This window comes from Giraffa tippelskirchi, chromosome 10 (assembly GCF_054371585.1).
Source record: "Giraffa tippelskirchi isolate mGirTip1 chromosome 10, T2T-mGirTip1v1.2.pri, whole genome shotgun sequence".
NCBI lineage: Eukaryota > Metazoa > Chordata > Mammalia > Artiodactyla > Giraffidae > Giraffa > Giraffa tippelskirchi.
In genome coordinates, this window is record NC_137284.1 from 21,101,669 (window position 1) to 21,126,693 (window position 25,025).

Here is a 25,025-nt window from a genome sequence, read left to right on the forward strand (position 1 = left end):
GCATCCTGTGATATTTCATTTATTCAAAATTACTGATAAAAAATTATGACAATTGCCTCTCACAGCAATCCTGTATGTTAGGTGTTAATCTGTTTACAGACTGGGTCCTTAAGGGGCAAACTCTATAATCTTACTGGGCCAGTAAGTGATGTGATCAGGACTCAGGTCATCTGACCACAAAGCCAGCTCGGGGCCAGCACATCTCTGTCACATTTACTAACAACTTCCTCCTCCCTCTGTGTTGAAAAGTTTCATCTTTAACTCTTGACTCATGGTTTCTGTGATCCTCCCAGCTTATGGAACTTCCTAGTGCACGTCTCAGTGACCTCGCCCCGTGCTCCTATCTCACACAGCTTTTCCTGACCACACCTCCTAGACCTACGTTAGCACTTGACAGTCTGGTCTGAATTCTAGGTCTTTATTTGACATCTTTACTTTCTTTTTTTATTGTCCTGAGATTGAAATCAGTCACCCTTGATACCTGATCTTTCCTTTCCACTCTTCTCTTCTGATCATTAGTCTAGCAAATGCTGTTAATTTTGCCATCACTACAGACACCTTGAGGCTTAAGTAGACCAGGCTGTCCTAAGAGATAACCAAGTCTGATTCCTTTGAGTCAAGGAAACGTTCTTGTGCTGAGTAGGATAATAATAGTACTTACCTCATAGGATTTTTCTAAAAAAATTAACTGAGCTAATATGTGTAAAGCACTTAGCGTAGTTTTTGGCATGTAGTAAGCCCTTAAAATATAAAATATTAGTACTATTGTTAGTATTCTTGACTCCATTGGATGACATTCTTAAGCTTGCCAAATCTGTACTTTTGGGAGATTATTCATTTTCTATAAATGACTTAATGTATGTAAAATTACTGGTGAGTGCCTGATACGCAGGTGTTCAATACATGTTAATTACCCCCAATATAGACCTCCATCCCTGGTGGCTCAGATGGTAAAAGCATCTGCCTACAATGCAGGAGACTGGGGTTCGATCCCTGGATCAGGAAGGTCCCCTGGAGAAGGAAATGACAACCCACTCCAAGTACTCTTGCCCGGAAAATCCCATGGACAGAGGAGCCTGATAGGCTACAGTCCATGGGGTCACCAAGAGTAGGAAATGACTGAGTGCCTTCACTCACTTCACTATAGACCTCCACGTTCCCTTCTAATTCTAGGATTCTATGTTAAATACATATATCGTTTATGTACAGATTTGTATGTTAAGGAGTTAAAAATGTGTAATAAAAGTATGTGTGTGTGTTAGTTGCTCAGTTGTGTCTGACTCTGTAACCCCATGGACTGTAGCCCACCAGGCTACTCTGTTCATGGGATTCTCCAGGCAAGAATACTGAAGTGGGTTGCTATTCCCTTCTCCAAGGGATCTTCCTTGCAGGCAGATTCTTTACCGTCTGAGTCACCAGGGAAACCTCAATAAAAGTATACTGAGATTCGATATAACACAAAGCTACAGAACTCCTGATATTTATTTTCTCAGGAGCTAACAGAGGCCATTTCAAATAATGACTTATCTGTTGCCATCTTTTCTCTTTGGTCAGGTTCTGGGCCTCTTTTCATGAAACTGTAACTTGTGCTTGGCCTCCTTCTGGTGGGTAGTGATGGTCAATACACTTGGAGCCACTCTTGTGCCACCAGAAATCTGAGAGTTAATGCATGTGCATGACAGCCTTTGTATTGCATTTACATGTGTCACACATGGAATGATACAAATAGACTGTAATTAAAAAAAAGACAGAAAAAATAGAAATAAATAAAGTAAAGCACCACTATATAGAGATTCAAGTTTTGGAAAGAGGGCAGTTCTGCAACAAAAAGAATGCAGTTAAGAATAGTTCTTCCTACACTGCTTCCTGCTTGGGCTTCATCTGCTCTTCAGGGAACATGACTTTAGTGAAGCCCCAGTTGAGAAGATTTTGAAACGTAGTTCCCATGGCAACATGCTCTGAAGTGACATAAATCTAAAGAAACTTTTCTTGGTTGTTCTATTATTCAAACAAGAATCCTCTAAGGCTTCTAGAGAAGTCAACTTTTAGTGAAGCTTGAGTCTTCTTTGCTTTCTGTGCCCCAAGGAGCCCCTTTCCTATGGGACTCCTTTCAGGTTTGTAATAATGATTTGTTTTCTTTAATTGCAAGTTAACTACAGTGGGAATAAGAGTAGGGCCTGAGATTTCTTGTAATCACCAAGGCAGTGGCAAATTTCTAAGTGCAAGATCCATGCTTGAGATGGATCTTTTTGTTACTGAGACGTGATCAAAATCTATTCCCCATATGAAGGACTAGCAAGCACCAGCTATGTGCAAATGTCACTCGACACTCACACACAAAACACACACACATATACACAGGACTGACATAAGGTTTATAATTAGCTTGCCAAGTGGAGGACACACTGGTACCAATGAGGTTCTCATTATAGACCCAGTGATGATGACTTCAAGTGCCTCATTCTGACGAAAACATACTTCTCATCAATTGAGTACTGTTTGAAAGTTCATAATTGGAGACCTGTGCTTTCTTTGTTAAAGATTTGGTCTTCATTAAAAAATATCTGGAAGGGTTGAGGGATATATGTGATCCCTAACAAGCTTTAGCTGACTGTTGATGAGTTTGTCTGATTTTCTAGAGAGCTGGTTCTGACACAGAATTGAAGGTAAAGAAAGCTTAGGATTGTGAGTCTTTAGGGAAAAGGGTTTTGTTTGTTTGTTTGTTTGTTTTAAATCAAGACTAGAGGTGGGTACAGAAAGAGAAGTTTAGAGACTGTAAAGGAAAGCTCACCTGACTTTGTGATTTGGCCTCTGTGGTGTGGTAGAATTATTTGAAAAACAAAGCATTGGCTTTGGACAGGAAATAGGGACAAGGTAAAATGGGCCTTAAGCCTGTCTATGGATTAAATTGGTTGGAGAGATGGGCCTTACACAAAGTTTTGGGGGAAAAAATATTATTTCAGAACTTCTCTCACTTCTATCAGCTCTCCTCTTCTTCCAACTTGTATGAGCCTGACTCTGGCCCCTTTCAGGTTCACCTGTCCTGTGCTTAGGCACTCACTCATGTCCGACTCTTTGCAACCCTATGGACTGTAGCCCCCCAGGTTCCTCTGTCCATGGGGATTCTCCAGGCAGGAATACTAGAGTGGGTTTCCCTGCCCTCCTTCAGGTGATCTTCCCAACCCAGGGATCAAACCCAGGTCAGGTTCATTTATCTCTTAGCAAACTTTTTCTCTTTCTCATTGCCTTTCTAAATTATACATATCTTATATTTCTTTATGTATATCTCCTATAACATTTATAAAGCCTCTTCCATGTGTCTGTCTCTTTGTGAGACTCTTCCATTGTATGATTTAACTCTTACAACCACCCTGTGATTATCGTTAACCCCATTTTGCAGATGAAGAGACTGAGAATCTGAGATTTGTGAGTTGCTGCAAGCCAGGTTTTCCATTTGGTTTAAAGACACAAGAGTGAGTAAACCTAGGGCCCATCCTTCATGTTCCTGGAGGGAGATAGATGTCCACAGAGACAGGGATATGTTGGGAGGAGAGCTGCAAAAAATCTCAAGACAAGGCACTGCAGGATTTTTTGGCTAATCCCCATTAGGCTGTGACCTGATAGTGACTTGAGACCCTACTCTGTCTGACTTTTTGATATTTTGATAGAACATACTCGAAGTTCTCTGCAACATGGAATTTCAGGTACTCAATAAACTCATGATTCATATTTAGTTTTCTGGTAGTGGTGCTGGTTCAGTTGCTAAATCATGTCTAACTCTTGCAACCCCATGGACAGTAGCCTGCCAGGCTTCTCTGTCCAGAATTTCCCAGGCAAGATTACTGGAGTGGATGGCCATTTCCTTCTCCAGGGGATTTTCCTGACCCAAGTCTCTTGCATTATTCTGACCTAGAATCAAACAGCTCTGGGGGAGGCTGTTTCCTCTCAGGTGGAATGAGGAACCTTTAGGTCAGACCTGCTCCACATACTGTTTTAGGAGTACCTTAACTGAGGTTTTCACAAAGTCATGCCAGACACAAGGATCTGTATGCAGGTAGCTTATTTTTTTAAATGATCTCAGCATAAAGAAGTGAAAACAGGAAAGAATAGAAAACTAATCCAAGATTGGGTTACTGGGCTGTTTACCCTAATGGGAAATTGACAATCAAATCCCTCAGAGGCTCTCTGAGATACTATGAAGAATGAACCTCCAGAAACAGAAGAGAGGAGCATTTATCCACTGGCTCCCAGGACATGTTAACTCCTTAACAATTGCAGGTTTGCACATGCACCAGAATGGCTGAGTGGATTCCCAAAGACGTTCCACATATGATGGCAGAGGCATCCTAGCACAGAAAGAAAGGTGTATGTATTGGTGCAGCTGAGAAACAGTTGTCTGGCTACAACTGCATGCTGCCAGCTTCCAGAGAAACAGTAGAGGCTGAAAGCATAGGCTGAGTGATATGAAATGAGGCATAAAAGCTGTCCAACACAGAGAGCTTGGTGATGGCACCTGAACTTCCAGTTCAGTTCAGTTCAGTTGCTCAGTCATGTCCGACTCTCTGCGACCCCATGAATCGCAGCACTCCAGGCCTCCCTGTCCATCACCAACTCCCGGAGTTTACCCAAACCCATGTCCATCGAGTTGGTGATGCCATCCAACCATCTCATCCTCTGTCGTCCCCTTCTCCTCCTGCCCCCAATCCTTCCCAGCATTAGGATCTTTTCCAATGAGTCAACTCTTCGCATGAGGTGGCCAAAGTATTGGAGTTTCAGCTTCAACATCAGTCCTTCCGGGCCTGGTAAAAAATATTCAGAGTTGAGGGTAGAGGACACCACAGCTGCAAGGCAAGGCCCACATTATATGATTGGTAATGTGCTGAAAAGCTTAGAAAGGACTTTTGTTCCATTTACCTGCTATTTATTCTGAAAGTTCATCCTTGGTCCCTTACCTTATTGCTGTGCTTTGAGTTAAGGCCTCTTGTCCGGATTACAAGATAAAACATAGTGCCTGGAGGGGCGGCACATCAAGTCATTGACACCCACCAGTCCGTGAAACTAATTGGTCTTTCTCAGCCCATCTGATCATGTCATCTATTCTCCTGTTCAAAATGTTCCATGGATTCACACTATATACATATTTCCTGTCATGCCATTCAAGTATCTCCCTAGTATAATTTTGGGGTGCTCTTCTAGGTCTGGAGAAGGAAATGGCAAACCACTCCAGTATTCTTGCCTGGAGAATCCCATGGACGAACGAGCCTGGTAGGCTACAGTCCACAGGGTCGCAAAGAGTCGGACACGACTGAGCGATTTCCCTTCCCTTCTAGGTCTGTTGCCCAGTTATGTCATTTACTTGCCTTTACTTTGCATTTCAGTTAAATGACCAGGTCGGCTTCTTTTGGATAATCTATAGGCCCTCTTCAACCGTGGAGGTTAGAGACCCATGTTTTATTCCACATTCCACCACCAACCAATTCTGTAATTTACTGGGCCTCAATTTTCCTCTCTGGAAGATACAGACTAGGAGAATTAGATCAGTGTATCCCAAACCTGGCCAAATATTCAGATCACCAGGGGAGATTTATAAGAGAAAACAAATTATAAAAACCTACTCCTGGAGATTCTGATTTATATATCTGGATTAGAGCAGTAAGGTATGTACATTTAATAAGCACATTCTTATCTAATTCAATTCTATAGCTAGGTTCGTGAAAAACAGGATTAGATGACTTTTAGTATTGCTTCAAATCTATGGGGCCTCAAAGTGTGAACTGGGCTTCCCTAGTGGCTTAGTGGTAAAGAATCTCTCTGCAATGCAAGAGCCACGGTAGGAATTGTGGGTTCGATCCCTGGGCTGGGAAGATCCCCTGGAGGAGGAAGTGGCAACCCTCTCCAGTATTCTTGCCTGGAGAATCCCATGGACAGAGGAGACTGGTGGGATACAGTCCATAGGGCCCTAAAGAATCGGACACGACTTAGCTACTAAACAACAACAAAATGTGAATTAGCTGTCACTGAGCTCAAGAAGACTCTAAGAGATGGGACACAGAGGAATAACTTGTCATGAGAGAGGGGAGTTAGGAAAAGAGGAAAGGTTCCTTTGCTTTGCACAAACTTTTCAGTTTAATTAAATCCCATTTGTTTATTTTTGTTTTTATTTTCATTACTCTAGGAGGTAGATTGAAATTATGTCAGGGTAATCTGCCTATGCTTTCCTCTAAGAGTTTTATAGTGCCCGGCCTTACATTTAGGTCTTTAATCCATTTTGAATTTATTTTTGTGTATGGTGTTAAGAAGTATTCTAATTTCATTCATTTACATGTAGCTGTCCAGTTTTCCTAGCGTCACTTATTGAACAGATGCATTTCATTTTTCATAAATAATTTTTTATTATTTAGTTATTACTTTTACTAATACTTTAAATTATTTACTTATTACTTTTTTTTGCCTATTTAGTCAGATATATCCTATTTTATCTTTTCTAAAAGAATGTCAGACCCTTGAGGGTAAGGATTTATACATTTAGTTATCTCCCATAGGGAGATATTAAATGTAATTGTTAAAAATACCAGGCTTGGAGTTAAATGGACTTAGATTTCACATGACCTTTGTAACATTTAGTAAAATACTGCATTTCTAAAATGGGAATGATAAGACTTAGTTCATAGGATTTGGGGGTGAATGAAACTAAAGTATTATATATAAAATGCTTTGATATATGGCGTGGTATGGTCAGCATATAAGTGCTAATAGAGGAAGATTGTTGGGGATACACACACAATAAGTGCTCAATAAATGTAAGTTATTAGTTTTGCATTTTACTGAGTGGATGTTAATTGAACAAATAATGTTTCTAAAATCCCAATCAAATATTATCCTGGGTATAAGCAAAAGTTCCTTATTTTAAGAGTTAATTTTTAGGGTTGTAGTCCTGGGGGAACCTCTGGCTTTCTACCAGTACCTCTAATCAGGTCCCCAGATCTCTAAACCCAGAATAAAACCGGCTCAGTCTCCTGTTACTGCCTGGCACTGATTACAGGCAATGATACGGTATCCTTTCTGAAAGATGGAAAAAAGCCTCCGGGCAAAGTCTCAATCAGATATCACGTCAGGAAAATTTTGAAGTCAGCCCAAACTCTGATTCCCCCAAATAGGACAGAGAGTTAAGGGGTAACTCTTAGTTCATTCACTTGTGTTAATACTACACCATTTGTCTGTCTGAACGACAGAGGGCAAGAGTTGGACTGAGAGGGACTGCGGCCAAAACTGCAGGCTGAAAGAGGTGAGTGACTGAATCTGGGCTGAACTTTTCCTAAGTCCCCACCTTCAGGTAGTAAAGGCTTTGGGAAGGACCATCTCTCTTTTCTGGTCTTCCCTGGTGGCTCCGTGGTAAGAATCTGCCTGTCAATGCTGGAGATGCAGGTTCAGTCCCTGGGTTGGGAAGATCCCCTGGATGAGGAAATGGCAACCCACTCCAATATTCTTGCCTGGGAAATTCCATGGACAGAGAAGCCTGGCAGGCTGCAGTCCATGGTGGGTCACAAGAGTCGGACACGACTTAGTGACTGGGCATGCACGCTTGCACCTCCTATATCTAGTCTGTCCAATTTGACCATGAGGTGGACACTGGCATGGTTGGACTGGCTCCGTCCTTTCAGAGGACACTTCCCAGAAAATGACCCCAGTTACTGTAAACTTGAGCAGACTGGAGTTGGAAGGGCATGATAAATAGACTGAAGTTTACTGAAGTAAGGATCTGGGAGAGTCTTCAGTGCATCCTTGGGTCCTTTCTTCCCAGCAGCAGTGGCCGTCCTCTTAGAGACGGGTTCGCCCTCCAGAGGACGCTCCAGAGGCAGAGTTACTAGGGAGTCATGGGAACAAGACCCATAGCTTCTGGAAAGGCCTTTCTGCTGAAGTCCAAAATATCCAAATGAAAGTGTTAGTTGTTCAGTTGTATTTGACTCTTTGAGCTCCCAAGGACTGCAGCCCGCCCGGCTCCTCTGTCCATGGGATTCCAAAATATCCAAGTGTGCGTCTAATTCTAAAGAATTGGGAGGTGACAGGGAGGGCAGCACTGCTCTCTCTCCTGCTAAGTGACCCCTTTCCTTTGTTTCCACAGAATGCCTGAAATGAGAATGGTAGCTGAGAACTCTTCTGTGACAGAGTTCATCCTCGCAGGTTTAACCAGCCAGCCAGAACTTCCCCTCTTTTTCCTGTTTCTGGGTTTCTACATGGTCACTGTGGTGGGGAACCTGGGCTTGATAACCCTGATTGGACTCAGTTCTCACCTGCACACCCCCATGTACTTTTTCCTCTATAACTTATCCTTCATAGATTTCTGCTATTCCACTGTTATCACTCCCAAAATGCTGATGAGTTTTGTCTCAAAGAAGAACATCATCTCCTACGCAGGGTGTATGACTCAGCTCTTCTTCTTTCTTTTCTTTGTCATCTCTGAGTCCTTCATCCTGTCAGCGATGGCATATGACCGCTATGTTGCCATCTGCAACCCACTGGTGTACATGCCCACCATGTCTCCCCAGATCTGTTTACTTCTTCTGTTGGGTGTCTATGTGATGGGGTTTGTTGGGGCCATGGCCCACACAGCATGCATGGCGAGACTGATCTTCTGTGCCAGCAATCTTGTTGACCACTATATGTGTGACATCCTTCCCCTTCTTGAGCTCTCTTGCACCAGCACATATGTAAATGAGCTGGTGGTTTTCATTGTTGTGGGCATCGATATTGGTGTGCCCACAGTTACCATCTTCATTTCTTATGCCCTCATCCTCTCTAGCATTCTCCATATTCATTCCACTGAGGGCAGGTCCAAAGCGTTTAGCACCTGTAGCTCCCACATTATTGCAGTTTCTCTTTTCTTTGGGTCGGGGGCATTCATGTACCTCAAACCATCTTCTCTTTTACCCATGAACCAGGGGAAAGTCTCCTCCTTGTTCTATACCATTGTGGTTCCCATGCTCAACCCTTTAATCTATAGCCTGAGGAATAAGGACGTCAAAAGTGCTCTGAAGAAAACTTTAAGCAAAATATTGTTCTCCTGAGAAGGGGGCAATATTTAGGAAAGGGAAATTTTTCCTTCCATAGATGATTCAAGTTCCATTGATTACATGGAGGAAATTTTAACCCTTTCTCAACAAGTTTGTCTTTCCCCTTATAAGTGCCTTTTAACTTAAGAAGATTGTTAAAACTAGAGGATACTCACATTTAGTGGGCCTTAAGGATCATTTGAGCTTCCCTGGTGGTTCAAACAGTGAAGAATCTGCCTGCAATTCAGGAGGCCTGGGTTTGATCTCTGGGTCAGGAAGATTCCCTGGAGAAGGGAATGGATACCCACTCCAGTGTTCTTGCCTGGAGAATTCCATGGACAGAGGACCCTGGAGGGCTACAGTCCCTGGGGTTGCAAAGAGTCAACATGACTGAGTGACTAAAGCTTTCATTTTTCACTTTCAAGAATTATTTAGTTAAGTTCTGTCTTATTTTTGAGAACAGGTTCAGGCTTAGGTAACTTTCCCAAGGCCACTCAGCTACTCAGCAGCTGGACTGTGACTAGAATCCAGGCTCCTGCTTTCCAATACTGATTTCTTTCCATTACTGTTCACTTTCTTCCTCCCTCAGCTGCCCTAGAAGGTTCCGTTTCAAGTGTGAGTTGGTCTAGGACATGAAAATCTGGTTTTGTCTACAGAAATTTCAGGCAACTTTTCAAGGGCTAATTTTAGATATCACATTTTCACATGAAGGTAGGAGGTATAACACTTTGTTGAGATGGTCTTGGCTGAATGGCCAGACGGATTCTTGAAGAATTCTGCAGAGTGTGTGGGGAAGTGTGCTAGAACCCGGACAGCAGCACACACGGTACCTCCTGAGATAGTGACGTGGAGCTTTGGCCGCTTGGACTTCAATGGATTTGGCCAGAGTGTGTGAAAGACCTCAAAGAATATGTCAGCGTTACAAAGGACAGGATTTGGGGAATATTTCACACACAATCATTTCCTCGTTTTCAAACCGTGCTTTTAAAGCAAGCATGGAGAAACCTGCCACTCAGGGTGGTCAGCTGAGGATTTGGAGACTATTTCAGAACCATAGAAAACCTAGTGTTATCCAGTCAGCACCACACAGCAGCCAGTGACAGAGGAAATGGTCACTGACTGTTATGGTACTGCTTGCATTTTCTGTGTGACCCTTTAGATCAACTTTCTGGTACCTTACTCTAAGCCCTGGGAGGCATTCTCTAATGGATCTGTCATTAGGCTCTTTGGCCCCTGGTTTCTGGTTGGGTTAGGTAATGGTAGCATCAGCAGAGAAAATCAGAAGGTGAGAGGAGAGTGATATTTTTAATATTTATTTCCTAGAATTTCTTCCAGCTGGGCTACAGTGTCAGGAACTGAGTGCCCTATTTCCTACTTGGTTACAGTAACTGCTCCCTCCTTTGTCTCTTCAGGCCAAGGGGCTGCAGTCTCTCCTGGCTGTTGCTAGTCTGGGGAGCTCTATCTCCCTTTGGTGGGCTCTCCAAATCACCTTTTGTGTACACCCCAGCAAATAGTTCCCTTGTTATATTTTTCGGTTACTTTGTTTCAGTGGATCATCTGTTTTCTGCTGGGACCCTAGCTAACACACCTTACAGTAAAGGGTGGAAGTACAGCCTAAGTTTGTACATCCAGAGCCTGATGTTTCTATGTATAAGGGTTAGGGTTGCGTTTTGTTTTAAAAGAAAATTGTAGGGGATAAATTTTGTGTGTGTGTGTGAAGCAACAATACATGAAATGCAGTGATAATACTTTTGATTTATGAGAGTCTCTTTAGGAAAAGTCTCTTCTATATGGAAAAATGAAGTTTGGATGGATGTATAGCTTTGCCTGTTGGATTGTACAGATCAATAAGGGTGAGTTCAAAAGAATGAGAGCAAAATGAGAGAACTGTGCTTTAACAACATAGAACAGATGGATGGACAGTATGGAAGCTAGATGGCTGGGATAGGTGAGAGGAAGAGAGTAGCATAAAGACCTAGAAAAACAGAGACTAGGGAACTGGAAGGTAGAATCAAATTTGGACCCTAGCTTTTATTCAGTAGCTATGTGATCTTCACCAAGTTACTTGATGTCTCTGAGCAAATGTTTTCACAGGATTATTCAGAGAATTAAATGGCAAGTGCTTAGCAAATTTCATCTCCATTCCTGCTAGTTACTCTTCTCCTAGCTTCAGCACTTCCACTAATTTATTGTGTAACCTTGAGATAATCACTCTATCTTTTTGGGTTCATGCTTGCTTATATGAAAAATGATTATGCTAGATCAGATTATTTCTACATTCTATTTACTATATATATTTATTTGTATATTAAATGCATAGTACAGATTCATGATGTTTAATATTTTACCAAAAAATAATCAGTGAAAGGCATCTGGTCCTTTCTGGTCCTTTTGTAGCCTTCCTTGGGGCCATCACTGTTGCTTGTTAATTGTATGTATTTTTGACAGTCTTTGCACATACATACACACAATGTTGTCTTTATTTTCAGAGTCTATGAGAAGTTGCTTTAAACAGATGAAAATTAATTATAAGAGGAGGGAATAAAGAATTCTTATTGGATAAATAAATGAATAAAAAAGCAGAAAAGATGTATGTGAAGGGTCACATGAAGCCAAAAAGAGGGAGAGAGAGAGGAACACTGTGAAAGCAAGAAACACCATCTCTAGCTACAATAGTTTGTTTCCCAAAACAGAGCTCACAGCCAGAATTTTTTTTCTGATCTCTTGCCTTCAATTTTGTTTTTTATAATTGTGCAAAATTCTACCATATGGATGTATTATATCCAATGAACATTTTTCTACTGCTGTATGTTATTTTCATATTTCCAAATTATAAATAATGCTTAACAACATTCAATAAATCTGAGTTTCCCCATTAAAATATATTCCTAGACAAGGAATTACCGAATTACACACGATTCTTGAATTTTATTGCAAAATCCCTTCTTGAAATTTCAATCTCAAGCTGCACTCTCACTAGCAGCATACACACATCTGGACTGTCCACTTTGGCCAAACTCTGTACTGGTAAGGGTGGCATTCATGAAAACTTATCACCTTTAATTTTGGTGGTGGTGGTGTTTGTATTACTGTCTCTTCTATATCTTTCCTTTCCTCTACTTCATAAACTATTTGTGGTGCCTGGATGGGTAAAGAAAAGAGGGAGCAAATTGAAAATGTTTTCTCTTTCCTTTTTCTTCCTTACACACTCTTTTAATTTCTTAAATGGCTCTTTCTTGGCTTAACCATATTGCTGGTAATCTTTTTAATCCTAGGACAGGAAGGTGCTCTGGAGCCTTCCAGTCTGTGACCACCTACTGTGAGGTGTCTTTCTGGAAGACCTTTCTGCTCCCCCAGTTCATTTCTGTGCTTCTGCTCATGATGCTCACAATGTAAAGTCCTTGTCACTTTCTTTTCTGTATCTATCCCTACCACAAATTAGACTGTGTAGTTTTGTGTGAGCAGAGTTCTTGGTGTCTGTTTTGAGATATTCCCCACACCAAGCACAGTGCCCAGGACATGCACAGTGGAGATTAAACAAATCTATGTTGGATGCAAGATTGGACCATCTAGCAGTTTTAGCAGCTGACTTACCAAAGGGGTTTCCCTGTTCTGTCTTCTGGGAACACATCTCTTCCAGCAGCACACACATGCTTAGTCCCTAATATTCCATCACTGATGCCTTGATTATATTGCTGCTCAGTCTCTCAGTCATGTTGGACTCTTTTGCAACCTTATGGACTGTAGACTGCCAGACTCCTCCGTCTGTGAAATTCTCCAGGTAAGAATACTAGAGTGGGTTGAGATTTCCTCCTCCTGGGGATCTTCCTGATCCAGGGATCGAACCTTCATCTCCTGGATTGGCAGGCAGATCCTTTACCACTGAGCCACTTGGAAGGCCCTTGATTATGTTATTCTTACGTTTACTCCTGTCCCCTAATTTTAGGCACATGTCACCTGGCACCTGTAGCAGAAGCCAGACCGTATCCTTATCTGTAAACCACCACTTTGCTGCTGCTAAGTTGATTCAGTCATGTCCAACTCTTTGCAACCCCATGAACTCTAGCCCAGCAGGCTCCTCTGTCCATGGAATTCTCTAGGCAAGAATACTGAAGTGGGTTGCCATGCTCTTCTCCAGGGGATCTTCCCAAACCAGGATTGAACCCGGGTATCCTGTGGCTCCTGTATCAAATGCAGATTCTTTACTGCTGAGCCACAGGGGAAGCCCAAATCACCACTTTACACTCTTCCTAATAGTAAAATTTATAGTTTTCTATAAAACGATTACCTTCAGCAAACTCTAAGCCACTATCCAACTGGACATAGGACTTCGAGAAAAATTTAACAGTTGGGCATTCATTTCGTATTCCCATTTTAGTTAATATGCCAGAGACAGCACGCTGAAGAAAAATTTGTACAATATAGAAATGAATCATTCATGTATTAAGCTCCTTTTTTTCCCAGAGTAATGGAGACCATAATCTCAAATGATTGTGTTCAGAAGATTAATACACTTAGAAAAGAGTCACCAAGACCACAGCCTGATTCTTTGCTGACTTCGCACGGCACTATTTCCTCAGAGCAAAGCTTCCTTTTTCTTTAATCTCAATCAGAGTTCTTGAAACTTTGCAAGTTCCTTGGTAATTTATTGGGGAAGATTACTACTTTTCCCTTTGTAATTAAAAGTAAATTGTGGGGAGATATTTTGAGACTATGAAGTGTGATGTTCCTTTTCAATCTTTCACACCCTAGTTTTTTTTTTTTTTATAAATTTATTTATTTTAGTTGGGGGCTAATTACTTTACAATATTGTAATAGTTTTTGCCATACATTGACATGAAGCAGCCATGGGTTTACATGTGTTCCCCTTCCTGGACCCCCCACCCACCTCCCTCCCCATCCCCTCCCTCTGGGTCATCCCATTGCCCCGGCCCTGAGCCCTTGTCTCATGCATCGAACAAGGAATGGTGTTCTGTTTCACATATGATAATATACATGTTTCAATGCTATTCTCCCAGAATGTCCCACCCTCACCTTCTCCCTCAGAGTCCATAAAATTGTTCTATGCATCTGTGTCTCTTATTCTGTCTCGCATATAGGGTTATCGTTACCATCTTTCAAATTCCATATACCCTAGTTTTAACATCCATTGATGGTGCTTGCCTGATTCTATTACTCTGATGGTTGTAAAATGGAGATATTCTAACTCCGTCAAACTTTTGTTATTTGTTTCTAACTCCATCAGACTTTTGTAGTTTTGTCAGAAACAACCCTTGCTTCTTCTATATTCTTTCATTCATTCATTCATTTATATCATTATGGACTCATACATTCTAATTTTATCTGAGTTATGATTCATTATTATCATTATTTACATTGATGCTCAATTTGTCCCTGGTTTGTCCAGTGCAACCCTCCTCACACTGGATCTTATGACCTTTCAATATATATACATTAGATTTTGAGCACTTTATTACTTTCTGGCAAAACAATCTGGCTTATCCTGTTCTTTCCCTGCCCAAGCACTGGTTTTATGTGGAGACAAATGGTGTTTAAAACTGAAATATGAGCTTTATTTAATGTGATTCTGCAAGCAGCTGTTTAATGGGAGTACACTCGTCTTTGTAGTCATTTATGTTTGCTCTTTGAAGATACCTGTGTATGTATAAGTGAGACTTGCTTTCAGTCAAGAGGCCAATGCTTTGTGTCCCAAACATGATGATTCCTTAGCATCATTTCTCACCACGTTTTACTTGCACACATGATAGTTTCCCAGGTTCGATCAGTGACTAGTGAGACCACATAAAAGGAAGAACCTGTGAGGTCTGGAGTGGGAGAAAAAAACAGCCCCGAGACACTTGACTGCACAATTTGGTGGTAGATGCCATTCAGTCTGGCCTCCTCAAGGATATGACTCCTTGTCTCTTTGCCTCCTTCTTCACACATCTTGCAATGACTGATTTGAGAATGAAGGTGGACAAGAGTCTCACAAGATTCACGGGACCACGTTCTTCAGACACAAACAATAACATTTTACACAAGTTCTCATTTAGACTTCCTACAACATGTGAGATGATTCTCTCTGCTTTGTAAATGGGCAAACTGAGGCTTAAAGATCTTAAGGAACTTACCTAAAATAGATTGTACAGATAGTAGGTGGTGAAGTAAGGAACTGAGTTTAGACTGGCTGACTCTGGTGTTCACACTCCTGCCACTCACTGCCTTCCAGAGGCTCAATCTGCATGTGCAAGAAATAGTGATGCATGTATATGCACCTTGTGCCAAGTCCAAGGTCTTGCTGCCTCAGAGCTGGACATGTCCATGCATTCACTCTCACTTGAAACAATTTGCCAAAAAAAGATGTCAAGGAAGAGTGCCAAAGACTTTTCTCCTTATCCAATGCACTGATTTAATAGGGTCAGTAATACAAGCATGTGTGAGACCTGCTGGACTATGGTGATATGGATTGTGAAGTCAAATATCCAGAAAATGTTTGAGGTTATAGTCCCAACCTTAGTTAGGTGATCTAACACATGCAGACAGCTTAATGCCTGGCAGATACAGAAGGTGCTAGATAAGCGCTGAACAAATCCTGAGTGAGATCTTAAAATGCTAAATTATGCAGTGTTTTGTTTTTAATTTTTTAAAATAATTTTTCTTAAATTTGCAGAAGCAATGCTTGAGTGTTGTAAGAATACATAAAAGTATCGGTAAGCAAAAGATTAAAAAAATCTATGATCCTACCACCAAGAGATAACTAACTACTCTTGGGATTTGTGTGTTTATTCTTTCAGAAATGTGTGTGTGTGTACCTATGATGACTTAAATTGGTTTGCAAAAACAACACACACATATATATCCACAAACACAGCAACAAATGTGATCATATCATTTGATTTTATAACTTTTTTTCTCATTCTGTAACACAATGTAAACAGCTCTCCATGTGACTAAATATATTTGAAAATCGTGATTTTTAATGACTATATTCATTATATTAGGAGTTGTAACATCAGTGGAATGATGTAAAATGCTTCTGTTGGCTGCATAGGACAACACTGTTTCCTTCTTCACAAAGAGTTTTTTTTTTTAACAGTGATGTGTTCATCTGAGGATCCTAAATTTCCTTTTCTAAAATTCTAAGAGCAGCTTTCTCTTTGACTCTTTCTCATGTGTGACATTCTGCACTTTCCTCCCACCACCTGAGTTCAGGTTTCCCTGGTCTACAGCCCCATCCTTCTCCTTCACTCTTTACCAAAAGTCAGAGGCAAGTTTGGAGACATCAGCTCTCCCATTTTGCTCACCATCTACAAATTCTGGTGCTAACCAGTTTCCACCCCAAATGTGATTCTAGCTTCACTGAGGCTTCACCTTCCCTAGTAGGGAGAAGACTCTATGTCCTAGACAGGTAAATGAAGAAGCAGCCCTTTCTCTTCCCCCTTCTTTGCCCCTATTTCACTCCAAAGGAGTGAATGCTTTACAGGACTGATCAGAACTTAGGAAAATTAACTTATAATGTGGCTCAGGGTGGTCCAGCCCCCTTTGTAAGGCCTCTCTCCTCATTTCTAGTTAAGACATGCACATTCTCAGAATCTCTGCTCATCTCCTCCATCTGCAACCGTTCTCCTTTGTTGAGAACACCAACTGTTGTCCAGCTCAGTTTAGACCTGGATTCATAAATTTAGTCTATGGTGTGCAGTGAGGGAGTTATAAGGTCCTACTGTAGATGAACATCCAAGCTTGGTCTTCTAATTAACTTTATCAGGAATAAAGCTGGCATTTTTTCGCCCCCTGACTTCTGTCTCTAACTTCTCAATTGATTCTCGAGTCAGAGAGGGAAGAAAGATTTAATTTACCATCATCATTAATCCACCCCAACTACCTCTCACCCCTCTCTGCCATGTATGCAACGATTCAAGTCTCAATGTCATTTTCCACTTTCCAAATTTGCAATGCTTTTTTTTCTTTCCTTCCATATGACTTTTAATATTTCCTTTTGTGATTCTCTTTGCCCAGAACACCCTCCTGATTTTCTCTCTTGGTTAAGTTCTATTTATCAGTCAAGACTAATAGCAATGCATTTCTAAAACCACATCATAAAGTAGATTGTGCATTTCCATGCATGTGTGCGAAGTAAGTTGCTTCAGTCATGTCCGACTCTTTGCGACCCCATGGACTGTAGCCTGCCAGTCTCCTCTGTCCATGGGATTCTCCAGGCAAGAATACAGGAATGGGTTGCCAAGCCCTCCTCCAGGGGATCTTCCCAACCCAGGGATTGAACCCAAGTCTTGTGTCTCCTGCATTGGCAGGGGGGTTCTTTACCACTAGTGCCACCTGGGAAGCCTGTGTTTCCATAATTACATGTAACAACTGGAAGTTGTTTTTGAATAAAGATCTGTTGCCAAACCAAAGACACACTTTCTATAATACTCTGTAAGTGATTTTTAAGAGTAAATTATTTTCTGAGTTTTACAAGATGCACAAAAAGCTATTCCAAAGCTATTCTGTACTGATTTTATACAGAATCCCAAAGGCAACTAAGTGAACATAGAACCCATGAAAAATAGAACCTTATAAAAATAATGACCAATTTAAACACACACTAGCAATTTAATCACTAATAAAAATAACTTTTGTGCCATTACCTTCCTTATATGTTAAACATAATTATTATTATTATTATTTGCTATTGCTTTTATGGTCCACAAAACATTAAAAAAGTTGCTCAGACATCAAATGCATTTCTGTCTGCCTAGAAAAGGAGCTTATTATTCATTATTAAAGAAAAGAGGAGTCATTGGACAATTGAAGGTTTAAAAAACTTTATGTAGGATTATGAAGAATGGTCTCTGAAATCTTCAAAGTTTGTTCATTTTATCCTTTAAACCACATCCACACAACAGTTCCTTGGAAGGGGAAAAATCATTCAAAATAGAGAAAAACACTGAGGGAGATTTTGTTACACCCTTTTAAAAGGTGATTTTGGCAGGTGTGTCTGCCTTCATCACAGGGATATGAGAAAGTTGTCCCACAGCTTGGAATGGTTTCCCTATCTCCACTCCCTGCCATACCCGCCTTAATCGCCAGTCACTATTCTGGCAGCCAGTGTTCTTAACTACAAACAGAACACTGATTCTGGTTAACCGCTTCCAAAAAAGGGAGTTGTCAGGTGGTTCACAGAATCTCAGAGCAGTTTTTGGAGCCAGGTAGGCTCTAGGAGAAGCCAGGTGGTAGAAGCACAGCCAAGTTACACCTCAGAACTGTCTGGTTAGGCTGAGCTGGTTGCCCCTGTTGGCCACCAACACCTGACATTTGTTACTGATTGACTGATTTTTGTCTCTTTTTTTGTGCCAGAAAGGAATATAAATTGTTCCTCTTTCTTGTGTCACAGAGAGAGCATGACAATATCTGAGCTGAGCTCAGGTCTTATGTTCTCAAGGTTTCACAGAAGAAGGCCAAGTTCTGGCTCCATCCAAGGCTTACACAAGGGCGGGTCCCCAAATGCAGGAGTGCCAATGCTATATAGTCACAAACAACTAGTTTCGTCACTATTTACTTTTTTGGGTTTTAAACCTGAATTTCACTTCCTCAGGGAGGACTTCCCTGACCCTCCAGATCCAGAAGAGTGCCCCCCTCCATTAAATGGTTTCATGGCAACCCATAACTTCTTTCTGGCACACTTACTGTATTTCCAATTAATTACTGGAATTAATTAATTATTAGAATTAATTAGAAGCGCTGTTTATTTTCTCTACCTAAATTACATATTTGAAAGAAAAGAGACTATGTGTTTCCACTGTTGCTTTATTTTTAGTGCCAAACACAGGGTCTAGAATGTGGTAGATGTGCTCTATCTATCTGTCAGACTGTCTTTATTTCTACATTTCTTATGTTTTATTTCTAAATGATAGTTTTTTCCCCCCTTCTCCCTAGTTGATGCTGACTTCTGGATAATTTCTAATCTCCAAGTTGCTTACTTTTTCTTCACCTGTGTCTAACAGGCTGTTTAACATATTCATAGAGTTCCTCATTTCAACAATCATGTTTTTATTTCTAAAAGCTCTATTGGAGGGAATTCCCTGGTTGGAGAGATAAAATCCCACAAGTTGCACAGTGTGGTCAATAAATAAAGTTTAAATTCTTTAAAAATATGCCGTGTCAGTTGTGATTTTTCCTTCGTTATACTTTCGTTTTTTCCCCTTTGAATACATAAAATATATTTATTTTGTATTCTGCCCCTGATAAACATAATAATTTTGCAGATTTGGTTCTGTAGATTGTGATTTTTCATTATCATCCTGGTGGCTCATTATCTGTTTGTTTAGTAATTTTCATTAAGAGTTTATGATCCTTGGGTATTTATCAGGGGAAATCCTTTGATATTTTGATTTAAATTGTATTTTCCCAAGAAAGATTTGTTGTTGTTGTTGTTATATATGTAATACGTATTTTCTGCCTAAAACACAGAGGTGGTTAGAACTTTTCATGGGGCTATTTTCTCTCTTTTAGAGCCAAGGCCAGGACAGATACATATTATCTCTGCCCTCTTCCTATGTGAACCTTTTTCTTTCTCTGATTAGGCCATGGGAGATGTTTCCCTTTGGGATCCAGTATTATGAGTCAACTATGGTACCAAACTCCCAACCTGCTTGATTCCCTGGCTTTATATCCTGTGTCCTGCATAGGCAACCCAATTAAACTCCAAATCGGGGCCACAGGAAATTGACTAGCTCCCCAGGGACAAAGCCCAGGTCCAGTGCTTGCACACTCGTCTGGATTATTCTCTTTTGCTCTCACAGGAATTCACTTAGTATCTGCCCCCTCAAATATCAACAAATAGATGACTTCTATACTTTATTCTGAATTCTTAGTTTGCCACACTAGAGATTTTTCTGAATATAAAGTTTGCAAGATTGCTAGAAATAGCTAGTCTTAATAAAAATGTATTGGATGATGAATAAGTGAATACACTGACTTCTACTCTGATGAACAGAGATGATTCTTCCCTACTCGTTCATGCTGAGCTGTTGCCACATATCTGCAAAACTGTTATTTAAGAGGGAGAAACGCAGTGGGTAAGAAATTATGTACTAAAGAGAAATACCTATTTTATTCATAAAAATAAACCTCAGAAACATCATCTAAATATGGAACTGAAAAAACGTTTCTCTGAGTAGTGAAGGGGAAACAGAATCCAGTCCTGTACTAGGAACTGTCCTGGCAATTTCCCTTGAGTATGCATCCCGATGCAGCATGCAGTCTCTAGAGAGCTTCTGAAAAAAAAAGTGAGTGTTAGTTGCCCAGTCATGTCTGGCTCTTTGTGACCCCATGGATTGTAGCCTGCCAGGTTCCTTTGTTCATACTATTCTCCAGGCAAGAATACTGGAGTGGGTAGTCTTTCCCTTCTCCAGGGGATCTTCCCAATTCAGGGATTGAACCCAGGTCTCCTGCATTGCGGGCAGATTCTTTACCATCTGAGCCACCAGGGAAGCCCAGAGGGCTTCTGCTCCTCCTCAGCACTGGATCATAAACTTTCTGCTTTGTGGTTTATCTGGAGACAAAGCCAGATGTTCCAATGTGAGTAAGAGGCTGGGGATGACAAAAGAGGAATAACAGTAAGGAGAAAGGAAGAGGGAAGGAGGAAGAAAGAAGAAGGATGGAGGAAGGGAGAAGGAGGAAGGAAAGAGAGGGACAGACAGCGAAGTGAAAGCTCTATTCTTCCATGGCTGAGTCACACAGCATCACTTCTGCCATATTCTTGGTTTGAGAAATCCCAAGTCCCTGCCTAGATGCAAGGTTAGAAAGCATAGACACCATCTCTTTAGTGGAGGACAGCTTTCCTTCCACTGTATTAAGAGCATGTGGGATGTAAGATGTATGTATGTGTGTGTGTACACATGTGCACATGTGTGCACGTGCTAGAATGCCATCTTTGGAAACAATAACTTCCCACACATGCACACTGTATAGTTGTTATAAACACAGTATTACATAGGAAACACCCAGAATAAGGCCAGGACTCTGAAGTTGCTTCATATGCATTAATTCTTTTTCCTCTTGATTTACTCCCTTTTATAGAAGATCAGTTTTCATGCTTTTGGACTTCATGTGAATCGAATCTTAAAGTATGCACTCTTTTGTCTTGGCTTCTTTTGCTCCATAATAGGTTTGTGACATTTATTTAACTTTCATGAACCTTCTTGGCATATTTTTTAGGTATACATATGCACTTATTTTTATTTGGTATACATCTAAGAGTATAATTTCTGGGTCAAAATGTATGTTCAAATTTGTTAAATACTACTAATCAATATATTGCATCATGTACAGCATTATACAATGTTATACTATTGTACCAATGATTATAATGTAGAATTCCTCCAATGTTTTATTCCTTGTTCCCAAATAATTCTTCACTCCCTATTCCTCTTTCACCTATGTTCGGTGGGTAGGTGCAGTTTAAATTTATTTGCTTTAGGTTTTTTGGGCTAGGGATAAATTGGAAATAGCTTGCAGTTAATGCCCTTCCCATTTTTAAGCCAAAATCTACGGACAAGAAGGTACTGGTTGGCCAGCAAGAGCAGGTTCAGTGAAAGAAAATGCTTAGGGTAAGAGAGGGTGAAAGACAGAGACTGTCTTAGTCAGAAAGTGGAGAGAAGTCAGTAGGAGACAGCAGGAGCAGGAGGATTTGAATAGTTGCTTATGCTCTTTTTAGTAGGGTGACCATATAATTTGTTACCCAAATCCAGACACTTTTGAGAGTGAGAAGGTTTGCTATTAATAATTATACAGGGATAATGGATGTAAATCAGGAATGTTCCAAGCAATCTAGGATTATTTTAGGCATCCTCAGTGGAAAATTACAAATGCAGTTGCTCACATATCTTTGAAAATTTCTTAGAATATTCATGTAGCAGATGACATGGAGAACAATTTTGCCGTCTGAAAGATGACAGAATTAAAACCTTTAGGTACATCTCCTGTTAATACCTTGACCTGCACACATCCATAGAGTAAGTTTGTGAAGGTGTGTGTGTGTGTGTGCGTGTGAGCACATGTGTGAGAGCTTCTTTGCATAAGTGATACCTTAATCTCATTTATAGTAAAAGCCAGTCTATAGCCCTTGGTAGAGCTGAGGGTAGGTGGTGCTTGTGATTGTGGTGGTGGTGGGATGTTTCCACTGTTCTGAGCAGCTCATGGTGCTAGAAACATTTTGTCAGAGGTGCTTTTCATACCACCTACATGTCTGACCTAACTTTTTTTGGTCCTATTCTCAAAGCTCCCTTTACAAATTTGGAAATAGTGGTTAAAATAAGTATGGGATCATCCTCCCTTAATGTCAAGTGTAAGTGTCAAGATATAATAAAGGAGAGGAAATCTGAGCCCTCCCCCCCCCACCTCAATTCAGCACTAAACAACATGAAATCCTCAGAGTTTAGGAGAAGTTTGAGTGAACACCTGAGTCCCAAGATGCTAGGTAAACATCATCATCCAGGTTGTAAACAAAGACAGTCTAATTTCTTCTCTGTAGGGACATAACTCTGAGAAATTACCTAGGGATTGAGACTGTATCTAATCAGATCCCTGAGATCATCTAGTAGCCCTAAGTTCTCCATGATATACCAGCTGGGGTTCTGGTGAAAATGAGGGTTGCTCTTTTTTTTCTCCTAAAGTTGATATATACCACCTGGGAAAATCCACCAACAGAAATCTTGGTCCATTCCTAGAGCACCTTGGAGACTGGGGTCTGTTAAAAGCTCTGATTCTCAGCACCAAGGGAATCAGAAGAGTTAAAACTTGAGGCTATCTGCTTTATGCACTAACACCATTTTCTCCTTTGAGCTAATGGAAAAAGAGATTGCTTAATGCCCAGGACTGAAGGGCAGGGAGGAGGAAGGTGAATGTCTGACTCCCATTTTTCCTGATGGTTTTCTTTTAAATTCACAATCAAGGGATCTGAGAAGTACTTATCCCCTCTTTACTCTTGAAACAGATTCTGGTGTCAAATGTAGTGAAGGGACTAAAAGGAGGAAGGCAGGAGGTGCAGACAGAGGGAACAACTCTTGGCTTTCTCTCAGGGTGCAGACCTCTTATCTGGCTGGGACGGGGAGGCAGGGTGGATGGAGACAATGTGGGACAGGAGAGCCTGTCTCTCAGAGTCTGAGGCACAGTGGGTTCAGGTTGTACTCCTGGCTCTTGGAAGGTCTTTCTGAGAGTTGCTGGGCAGCCAATTCAGGTGCTCCATCTCCTCATCTCCTGAGTGCAGACAGAATTCTTGCTGCCCATGCTAACAGACTCTAGCCTGGATTCATGATCAGCCCAGGGGAGCTAAGATGTAGTCACAGGCACATTGTCAATAGCTTGGCAGGGCCGGGGTTGGGGGAGGGCATATAGATGAGTGAAGAAAGGCAAAAAGGAGGGCATTCATGCACTGGCTCATCTTCTAGACTTTTTTTCCATCGGCTATGCTTGTGACTACAATAAATTGAAACATTTTGTCCCTTGTTTCCACAGACAGTTCCCCAGAAGAGAATGGCTCTGGTAAACAGCTCCTCGGTGACTGAGTTCATCCTCGTGGGATTATCAGAACTATCAGAGCTTCAGCTCCCCCTCTTCCTCCTGTTCTTAGGGATCTATGTGTTCACGGTGGTGGGCAACTTGGGCTTGATCACCTTAATTGCGCTGAATTCTAGCCTTCACACTCCAATGTACTTTTTCCTCTTCAACTTGTCTTTTATAGATGTCTGTTATTCCTGTGTGTTTACCCCCAAAATGCTAATTGATTTCGTATCAGAAAACATCATTTCTTATGTGGGATGCATGACACAACTATTTTTCTTCTGTTTCTTTGTCAATTCTGAGTGCTACGTGTTGGTATCGATGGCTTATGATCGCTTTGTGGCTATTTGCAATCCCCTGCTGTACACGGTCACCATGTCCCCTCAGGTCTGTTCTCTGATGATGGTTGGTTCGTATGTGATAGGGTTTGCTGGGGCCATGGCCCACACAGGAAGCATGTTGAGACTGATATTCTGTGATTCCAACATCGTCAACCACTATCTGTGTGAAGTTCTCCCCCTCTTGCAGCTCTCCTGCACCAGCACTCACATCAATGAGCTGGTGTTTTTTATTGTTGTTGGAGGGGTCATCACAATATCCAGTATCAGTATCTTCATCTCATATGCTCTGATTCTCTCCAGTATCCTCCATATTCCTTCTGCTGAGGGCAGGTCCAAAGCCTTCAGCACATGTGGTTCCCATGTAGCTGCTGTGGCTCTGTTCTTTGGGTCAGGGGCATTCACCTATTTAACAACCTCTTTTCCTGGATCAAAGGACCAGGGTAAATTTGCCTCAGTCTTCTACACCAATGTGGTTCCCATGCTTAACCCTTTGATCTACAGTCTGAAGAATAAGGATGTTAAACTTGCTCTGAGAAAAACCCTGAAGACAGTTCTCTTCTGAAATGGTTCTGTTTGCATCAGTCACTTACCGGTAAGCATCATGCTCAAGAATATTTTATCTACATGTGGAGGACTTTTAGTGTTTATTTTTTAAGTGAGGTCTTCTCTCTAAAAAAAAAAATTGCAAATCTCTTACTTGTACTCTTTTTGAGGTTTATACTATTTCAACTGGTTCACTGCATGCAAGTTAGCATCTATTAGGTACCTATTGTTTATTGGACTCTATATTAGGTCCAAGAGATGAGTAAGATGAGAGTCTATGTCTTCCATCCTTTTCTTGGTAGGCTAAATGGGTTTGTTGAAGCAACTTTTCTGGCTGGGAGATGGGGCAGGTGGCTGTATAAAAATCCTGGAGAATGAATTTTTCTTCAGTTATGAGAACAGGCTTACCAAAGATGAAAGATAGCTATAACTTGGGCCATAAGTAAGATAGCCTTCCAACTCCTAGAAAGGTTTGCCTGGCTAGGAGAAATGTAAATCATCGCTTTCACATATATCCACATCTGTATAAGAG

General features: G+C 41.1%; 3 protein-coding genes across 5 annotated transcripts in view; 2 read left to right on the top strand and 1 right to left on the bottom strand.

The window, feature by feature from the left end:
* Positions 1-5,754: 5,754 nt before the first annotated feature.
* Positions 5,755-9,065, top strand: LOC145523098 (olfactory receptor 8B8). 2 transcript variants are annotated; one of them, XM_081532887.1, is made up of 2 exons: positions 5,755-5,769; positions 8,151-9,065. In XM_081532887.1, the coding sequence occupies exons 1-2, from the start codon at positions 5,755-5,757 to the stop codon at positions 9,063-9,065; spliced, it is 930 nt and encodes a 309-aa protein (XP_081389013.1). The 2 variants fall into 2 exon arrangements, with proteins under 2 accessions (XP_081389013.1, XP_081389012.1); XM_081532886.1 differs by lacking the exon at positions 5,755-5,769 and having other exon boundaries at positions 8,124-9,065.
* Positions 9,066-20,133: 11,068 nt separating this feature from the next.
* LOC145523907 (olfactory receptor 8C8-like) overlaps positions 20,134-25,025 on the bottom strand; it is a 42,867-nt gene continuing 37,975 nt past the window's right edge. For both annotated transcript variants that reach the window (XR_014066955.1, XM_081535170.1), the window contains one exon: positions 20,134-20,323. The gene's annotated coding sequence lies outside the window, so the exon portion shown is untranslated. The remainder of the gene's footprint in view (positions 20,324-25,025) is intronic.
* LOC145523909 (olfactory receptor 8B4) lies at positions 23,574-24,512 on the top strand. The gene has a single exon (XM_081535171.1). The coding sequence runs from the start codon at positions 23,583-23,585 to the stop codon at positions 24,510-24,512; it is 930 nt and encodes a 309-aa protein (XP_081391297.1). The 5' UTR covers positions 23,574-23,582.